The sequence below is a fragment of the Cornus florida genome, unplaced genomic scaffold, assembly GCF_030987335.1.
Source record: "Cornus florida cultivar Cherokee Brave unplaced genomic scaffold, ASM3098733v1 CherokeeBrave_3.0.0_Hap2_Chr08, whole genome shotgun sequence".
NCBI classification, from domain to species: Eukaryota; Viridiplantae; Streptophyta; class Magnoliopsida; order Cornales; family Cornaceae; genus Cornus; species Cornus florida.
In genome coordinates, this window is record NW_026775578.1 from 31,029,140 (window position 1) to 31,038,425 (window position 9,286).

The 9,286-nt window shown below is 33.0% G+C and overlaps 1 protein-coding gene across 1 annotated transcript; it reads left to right on the top strand.

Moving 5' to 3' along the window:
* The first annotated feature begins 654 nt into the window (after positions 1-654).
* LOC132271097 (uncharacterized) lies at positions 655-7,850 on the top strand. Its single transcript, XM_059772364.1, has 8 exons — positions 655-876; positions 1,833-1,906; positions 3,066-3,107; positions 4,022-4,063; positions 4,542-4,625; positions 6,318-6,405; positions 7,379-7,476; positions 7,562-7,850. Exons 1-8 carry the CDS (start codon positions 714-716, stop codon positions 7,601-7,603), a joined length of 633 nt encoding a protein of 210 aa, XP_059628347.1. The 5' UTR covers positions 655-713; the 3' UTR covers positions 7,604-7,850.
* Positions 7,851-9,286: the final 1,436 nt, after the last annotated feature.

Sequence of the window (9,286 nt, forward strand, 5' to 3'; positions counted from 1 at the left end):
TTTAAATTGAGTCAAACGTATTTTAATTGCTTTGAAAAACTAAGATATATATAGTCCAATTTGAATTTAATGTGCTTTAAGAGGTTGTTTGTTAGTGCATATTGTTATAACCCAAATTTACCAGATTTTATTTATTTATTAGTATTATTATTACTATTGGTTTGGAACAAATAACTTGGAATTGTATTTTATTTAGGGAGGTTATGCTCCATTTTTAAAATGAAATGACATAAGTATTCGTAATTCATAAATAAAATCAAGTATTAAAGGTAAGGATATTTTTGTTATTTATATTAAGAATAAAAAGTGCATTTATTAAATAAAAAAAAGTGCTAATATTAGCTCCTTTTATTTATATGTTTAATTTTTGTACTACTTCCTTGTATTTATCATATTTTCCTTGTATTTTTTTTTTTACTGGTAAATCAATTTTAGATTAATTTTTTGAATATCCATAATCAACCATGTGGTGGTAAAGATAAGATTAACAATCAACCAATCATATCAACACTAGATACTAGATACTTTTTGATGTTGAGATAGTATCATATTATTGGTAGCAATAGTTAGTGAAGCTGGGGCTCAGTGTAGACAATCTCTACCTATTCTGGAAATGGATGAATCGAGTATAAAAAAGAAAAAAAAGAAAGAAAAAATGTAAATTAGTGAACGATAGAGAAGAGAGAGAGCGTGTGTGTGTGTGTGTGTGTGTCATGGCAACAGCTCTCAGCACCCTTCAGATATTCTGCTCTGGATTTTCACCAAAACTTGCAATTGGATCAAACCCTTTTGCAGTTTCACATGTATCAACTATTTCTTCATCAAAATGTTCCCATCATTTGAAGCTCAAGCACCTCCCACAAGCATCTTCTGAAGGTCTGTTCTTCCTTTCTTATTTTCTTATAATTTAGTACATTTATACTTTAATTTCAGGCTTCGTTGGGTGTTTTAGAACTTCACTTTTGTTGGATTTGGTGTTTTAGTAGTTCTTATTCATCTTGATTTCTGCATTTCTTGTTCTTCTCTCAATTCACTGTTTTGGTATATATATATATATATGGCTGTCAAAAGCATGAAAATACTTCCAAAATTGGTAACCTGACTATACTTCTAAATTTTGCGTAAAAGTGCTTACTTTTATGGTTGGTATTGGAAAAATTATTTAGAGAGGTGAATGTAGCCTTAGTTTCCCAGATAGAGTGGAATCGTTCATTGCTGCTGACCCAATTTGTTGGCATAAAGGTTGTATAGCGCTTCTTAATTTAACTGAGAAATGGTTGCTCGACAGGAGCTGAAAAGGAACAGTATTTTTATTGTATGTGCAATTCAATTTCTTTGAAAAACTACCACTAGGCCTCTAGTCCGGATGGTCGATCTCTCCTACCCAAAGGGGAGGTTGAGAGTTGGAGGCCCATTAGGGGCATGCTGTGGGTATGGTGTGTGGGTTTGCTTGAACTTCCAAAAATTAAAAAACCTTTGAAAAATCATGATAATTTCTTTTTGCCTCCAAATTACTTTTGAGGGAATTTGGTCTGGTAATTTATTTTCCTTCCAAAAGAATCTACTCTAAAAGTGCTGTGGGGAAGTGGGGGATGTTTTGGCACTAGACTGAGTATGAGGATTTAGACCATTGAACACTTGTCAAAGATGTTTCTGGGGAGCACATATGATGGGAGGATGAATGAATAAACTATGTAAGAGGGTGGATGCGTATCTGCGTACACTTGACTTTGATTTTCACAATGATCATTCTATTTTAATGGTCCTTTTTACAAAGTCCATTTTAAGTAGTACTTAATTTGCTCGTATAAATTTTCTTTTTCTTGCCTTAGGACTTCCGACTGAATTGATTGAAGATTCCAAGTTTGTACCTCTGAATGCTGATGATCCTAGATATGGTCCTCCTGTAAGTTCTGGTTAGTTCTTTATCAATTATTGTGAATTTCTTTTATATTTATTTATGTTAATATTTTGTCCTCTTTACTTATGCAAATGCATAGAGTTCCTGTTATCTCTTCTTACCTGTTTTGTTTTAACTGAAATAATTGTGTCACCTGTTATAAACAACATTCAAATAGGTGTGGGATATGTTTTCAAAGCATACTACCTTTGGTTATTGTCCTATATCATGCCAGAAAAAAAAAAAAAAAAAAAAAAAAAAAATTGATGTAAAGTTCTTTAGTCCTACAATGAGCTTTACCATATCTAATGATATGGGAAATAGAGGAGTACGTTGCTCATACATACGCCATCACTTGATATCATTATCCTCCTTGAGTCCTTGCCTTTATCCCAACCAAATGGGTCAGCCACATGAATTCCCTTATTCCATTTAAGTCCATCCTTTGTTTCTTACCTTTAATTTTAACTAGTTTCCCTTTTCTTATTGGTTCATCTGCCGGTCTTCATTGTATATGGTCACACTACCTAAACCCACTCTCTCTTATTTTATCATTAAATTTCACTCAATCATGCTGATTATAAATATTGTTTAAACATTCTCATTTCAGCCTCAAAGGTGTGGTGGTAATTTTTAATATCTATTATTCTCTTCGTACATGATAGTTAGCCTAGTGACGTCATAGAATTTTCTATTAATCTATTCGATGTTCTCTTATCACATAGAATACCATTGGGTTGTCTCCATTTTACCCAACTTGTTTGAATCCTAATTGGTACATCATCTTATACCTTTTGGTCCTTTGGAGTGCTTAAATATCGAAAATGATTAATCTGAGTAATCCTTTTGTCTTGACTTGTAATATCATTAGAATGTTATTTTCTATATCTCTATTGAATCTCTATTCCATATTTTTTGTTATAAACTTATTAATTCTTAGATTTTTATTTTATTTTATTTTTCCTTTAATGTATTTCTCTAGGTGTTCACTTCTATTGCTATTGTTTCCACATAGTGTCTATTGGAATTATGTCATTAGCATACAACATGCATCACGGATATGCCCTTGTAGATCTTTTGTTATCATGTACACATGCTAGAGAATCATACACAAGTTATATCTTATTGTAATCAGATAACATGATTTTACATTTGCTTGATGCAGGCTTTATTATTGTTAGGCTTTGGAGTGGAGGAGGCGGAGAAGGTAATTTGTAGTGTTCTGTCAATTTCATTTCCTAATTAACCTATAATTGATTTTATGTTTTTTAACTGTCATTGTTGGCGATGTACCCCTCTTCAGTGACCCAAATAATTGAATTTCTTTGTGAATCATGTAGTATATTTTTTTTTTTTCCATTCTTCTGTTTGGATGAAGGAGAAGAGGGGAGGACTGGGTATGTAATCTAAAGGTTCCTGGTCTAATTTACTCAAGATCATAAATACTAAGCTACTAACAACTTCATAAGAGTGCCTACCAGGCTCATTTTTTGTTGCTTGTGAAAAATGTTCCTGCCATATTGCGGTGGCACATCTCTTACCCTTGTGTTTTCATGATTTAGTCTCATCGATGTCATACATAAATATGCCTGACCTTACATACTAAACCACCCCCCTTGAGGCTAATGGGGCGGACACATACAAAAATCGATAATCCAGTTTGTGAGATTAGTGAAGGATGCTTCCGATTAGGTTCGATTAATATACAAGGTCAAAGTTTCTTAAGTCCATTGCTTTCATATTATCTTTTTCTTCTTTTTGGGGTTGTTATTTGCAATACAATCTTGCCATATCACATTATTTTCTGTTCTTTTTGTTTGAAGTAAAATAGCCTTTTCCATCCTGATATCAGCATTCATCTTCATTATTGCTGAAAGAGTATTTTATTTGCTCGTATAACTGAGACTTCTCTTTATAGAAAATTAGTGAAAGGAAAAAAAAAAACTATGGATCTGTGGTTGCTTTTATGGTCTTTTGTTTCTGTCAAAGTTGAATGGCCCTTACCAGTAGCTTCTATAAGAGCAGATGGTTTCTAGTTTCTCAAGGGAACACTTAAAAGTATGCCTGAGAGAAGTGGTCCCTTTATCGCCCTAAATATTCCTTAAATGTGTCTTGTTGCAGATTCAGCAACTTCTGAAAGAGTTGGATGGTGAATTCCTAGAGGTAACCTTTCAGATTATAGTTTTGTGCTACTCATTGTTGTGTTATCTTCCTTTTTTGTTTTCTGAAAAATATTTATTTGGAGAAATATTAAAAAAAAAAAAACGTGATGTAAAGAAGTTTCTGGTTTGTAAGGAAACCTAAACATTATTTTGATGATTGTTTTGGTGTTTTTCTTATTTGAGGTTGATTCTTGTGCCTTTTAGTTCCCTGAAGGAAAAAATTCATATAGAGGGTAATATAATCAGAAGAATGTTTTAGCCAAGAACAGATATGATAGTTGAAACTGAGAAAAATTATTTTGTGGATTATCTAAATTGACTGATACTTTTTCCCATTTCTTTTCAACTTCTCTATTTGAATGAAAAATAGTTATTACATTATTACTGTTCACTATAGGGGATTTGATAACAATGGTACATACTTTCAGAAAGGTAAACTTGCATATAAATGAATTTCGATATTCAAATCCATATTGCAGGTTATTTTTTGCACTGAGGACATGATTACTTGCTCGCTTTGGGAAGCAATGAATACGAAACAACCCAATTTGGAAGCTGCAAAGGTTAAATTTCTATTGTTCCTTGTATCTTTCCTTTCTTCTGTACCATCTATTCTGCCTTCAATTGCCTGGTATGGGTATGGGATAATGTATTCGACATGTCTGGTTGAGGACGCACCAGGCAAGCATGTCCAGTGATTCAAGTATACTACATAATGTTATATAAAAATTCTCATAATGGTAATGTCTATGAACCGAGTATTCCATGTCCATTGATTCAAGTATACCACATAATGTTATATAAAAATTCTCATATTATGTTACTTCTTGTACGGTAATGAGTGAAATCTCAATTCTGAGTTCTCTGTCACATAAAATCACCATTTTTCTTTATAAAAGAAAAATAATAAAGATTATTGATGTTTACTTGTGTACTTGTTTTCTTGTGTTGTGGACTTGGTAACTCTGATACTTAGGTATATACCAAATCGAACATGACCAATTCCATTTAACATAATTCGTTGGCTTTTCTGATGACTACTTTATAGTGATGACTGAATAATGTACACCTTCTGATAGTTTTTCAAAGACTGCATGCCACATCTGACATGTGGGTGGGTCCATGTAACATAACTTGCTATTACAACTTGTTGCTTTTGCTGACGACTCTACTACTGTGATGGCTGAATAATGTGTACCGGTTAATAAAGTTTTTCAGTGCTGCTGTTTTGTGAAGCCTAAAACTCCAAATTTTGTCCATTTATTTCAACGCTTAATTTGAACAAGAAAATACAATTGGTGCATTACAGCAGTTCAAAGTGAACTTAGTTTTTTCTTCTTTTCCCCCCTGTTTCTCTAAGCAGAGACTGAAAATTATATTGACAAAAACATAATTAATACATATTTGCTTTGAGGGTAGAGTTTTTTTCTAGCCACCTTCAAGTTGGAAATGCATTTTTTACAGTTTAGTTGGTCTCACAGCAACAAATTGTAGTTGAACTGGGGAGAAGTGCTCAGCGAGAACCAAACGGTCTTCAAAGAGGGCTGAATAATACTTGCCTTCAGTTTTTTACCCCGAAAGCATCACAAATTAAAACACTACTCGTAAATTAGAGTCTACATTAAAGTGTAGCCTGTCCTTAACAAAACCTTTTCTTAACTATTCATGTTTGGCTACATGAATGTTGGTTCGCCATTCCTTAAAGTCCATAATCTCTTAACCCCACATGCTATCGTATCTTTCTTAAATACCTCAATTCATGTTGTTTCCGTCTTCATCTTCATCTTCTCCTCTATTTCTTTAGCTGCTCTTTCAACATTGAATTCAAGATACTGTTTAGATGGCTTCTCTGAGGCTCCATGCATAATTGGCTAAATATCTCAGCAAGGTTGAATTTGGTTTCTAGTTGGTTCATATAGTGATTGTCCATTATCATGTGATAAACATAAGAAAGTATGTTATGATGTTAATAGGCTTTGTTGTAGTGCATAGTTGCTTCTGGTGGTCCACATGGCCACCATATATATATCTAAGGGGGAAGCTAATAAATAGGCGATGTGGCTATGTGTAAGTGAAATATCATGTGTAGTGGTATGTGAATTCATAATTTTGGTGGGAATTTTTTCTTCTCTTTTCTTTTATTTTGTTTTGTGTGTGTGTTTTTGGGTGGGGGCTTAAATACTGAAGAGTTCTTGAATAATAATGTTACTAGTCACTTGTAATTCCCAATGTAACATGTGTCCTCTGTTCTGCAGATTGCAAAATCGTTGCCACGGATTTGCTTCTTATCTGGTCTGACTGGGGAGGAGATGATAATGTTCATTGATGCCTTTCCAGAAACTGGTAAGGAAATGAAAATATTTGCGACTAACCAGTATTTTTTTATTCTAGTATGCCATTGATTCCGATCATGGTAGAAGGTGAAAAATTATGCCATTTCAAAATATATATATATATATATATATAATCGAACTTCCTTTCAAAATACTAGAACTTCCTTTCTTATTATATAGAATGTGGTTAAAATTCTTATAAGCTTACAATAGCAAAAATTCTTGAATGTCTCAACATTAGATGATTCTGAGATTTAGTTAAATTTTAAAATTGTTGCTATCTGTTAGGGAGGTTGCAACTTAAGTATATTTATCTTATAGCGCCAACCCACATGTGGCCAGACCCTATTATGAGTTGGACAAACATATGCATCAACAATAATTATTTAGGGAGACAGCGAAATTTGAACCTGAGATCTTACTTCCCCGATGTAATATCAACAGTTAACTACTACTAAAGTTTAAGATGTAAGATTGTGTCATCAATATGCCTCATATACTGCCAGAGTTTATCTCACTCAACCGTTCAATGAAAAGATTCGTTTGTGGGAAGGTTTGACACTTACGGAATTCATCCACAATTACTCTCAAATGTTGTTGAGTGAGTTGAGACATGCATATGTTATTAATCAATAAGGGACTGGTGAGATTTGAGCTCAAGACATATTTATCTGATACCAAGTTAATAATCAATTACTCCAAAAACAGTGTGTATTATCAAAGCTTTTGCATGGACTTCAAAAATTAAGTTCCGAAGATGCTACATATGTAAAATTAGCTGGATTAGCTCGAGGGAATTTCAATATTCCCAGACGTTCAAATTCCTTGGCTTGTGGCTGCGAAGGTGGTCGAATGATGATTCTGCTTTTTCATCATTGTTTTTCACATAGAAGTTCCCTACGGAGAAACAACTGCTATTGGCTTTTAATACTTGTACATATTATATAACAAATTTGACACAATTACGCCGGCGTTTAATGCAGGACTAGAACCTGCTGTATTTGCAGCTCTTGTTCCTAATAGTGCTGATAAACTGCTACAAGAGTTGATAGAAGAAATAATGGGGGACTATGAAATGATGGTAAGCTGATGTTTCCTTTTGTTGCTGCAATATTTCTGACGTTCTTGATGAACATACTTGTGATAGTTTTTCGTTCTCTATGCAGTCTGCAAGAGAATCAGGCTTGAGCTCGCCAAATACAAATTAGAGATTTCAAGGTTCAAAAACTCAAATTTTATTTTATGATATTGTTGTATTTTTGAGGCATTGTTGGTTGCTAGAAATGCCAAATTATGCATGTACTTTCTTCATTTACAATTATGTGTGTGTGTGACAGTTAAAAGTGTTACCGGGCAGTTGATGCTCTAAGTTGGTTGTACATGATTAAACAGCATTTTTATTGGTTACAAAGGAAAGGGTTCTTTTATAAAAAATAGTTCAATTATTTTATTTTATTTTATTCTGAAACATGACCTAGATTGATGTGTGCAAAATGGGGACAAAACGAATTGGCTAGTCCACAATTCAAAACCAAGATTTACCAGATTCAAAAATTGGCCATATATATATTTTTCCTATCCAAATAATTTCTCTCTTGGGTGTTTGTAAGTTGAGAAGACTCAAGTCATTTTTCCATATTTACTATTCTAGCGTCTAAACTATTTTTTGTTAACAAATTTATGAGTACAAAATAAGTAAACCAAAGTATTTAAGAATTCATGAATTATAGCAAAAGTGGGGATGTAAGTTTGGATTCTAGGATAGAAAGAAGAACAGATAACAATAAAAAGTCAATTTTAAGCACGAATTTATATCCAAAAAATATAAACTCTATAAAAAAACTAAAAAATATATTACTAAATTATCATTGCCCCTTCATACAAGTAGAAACCCAAAATATGGAATAACAAATACAAATGCCAAGAAAGGGATTCCTTGGATAAGTGAAAAGGCTAGGAGAAACAAGTTCTTTTTTGGAATCCTCACTCCTGTCATGGTCGTAAGCCTTAGCTACATCCAGCTTTCCTTGCCTTCTTAGAGAAAACCAAGTAACTAATAGCTCCATTCCATTTAGCTTGCTATTTTTTTTTTTCTCATTTTTCCATTGATCAAGACTAAATCAGATATTAATAATAATTCTTGGTAAATAAAAACATTGCAAAATGATGGTTTTACTCTATATAATATTTTATTTCAAACATTCTGTTTCAACATCTTTGATAATACTTGTTTTCTTTCTAAAACTCAACACTTTCATGAGCACTTGAGGACTACAAATGACCTACTTATATAAACATTTCCTCTATGATAGGTGGCTAAGATGGGTTACAATTAGCGACTATGATATACTCTCTAAATACTTTCATATAAATATTTACCTATTTACAAACTATACAAAACTCTAAACATTTATAAAATTCTATTTAATCTAACATTTTTAGCGCTCTCTAATATTTTAGAACCATCCATCCCTCTTTACAGTACACGAAACTTCACGAATGTGGAAGCGTCCCACTTGGTGGGATGGGACGCTAATCCTTGTTTAACATCTTTTGCATGCTTACACTTCTCTTCTAGAAAATACTAGAGTCAACTATTGTCGTTATGCTTGAGACTTCAAGGGTTTGTATACTCCAGTGCTTATGAGAAGATTACTCATTTTCCCTACTTTACTATTCTCCGCATCTAAACTACTTTTTGTTAGCGTAAGCAAAGTTTGACACGACTCGTCAATACGACTCGAACATGACATGAGTTAGACGGGTCTGGATTGTAAACGAGTTAGTACGATTAATCCGTTTAGTTAATCATGTCATATTTGGATTAAGGTAGTTCAACTAACCCGTTTAACTATACATGTCATAAATAAATTTATATTTAGGTTCTAAAA

What these genes read in the sequence shown, in the direction of transcription:
- LOC132271097 (XM_059772364.1), top strand. Translation starts at nt 714, where the DNA reads ATGGCAACAGCTCTCAGCACCCTTCAGATATTCTGCTCTGGATTTTCA. An exon ending in CCCACAAGCATCTTCTGAAG is followed by an intron (nt 877 to 1,832) that starts GTCTGTTCTTCC and finishes TTCTTGCCTTAG; the next exon opens with GACTTCCGACTGAATTGATT. An exon ending in ATCCTAGATATGGTCCTCCT is followed by an intron (nt 1,907 to 3,065) that starts GTAAGTTCTGGT and finishes TGCTTGATGCAG; the next exon opens with GCTTTATTATTGTTAGGCTT.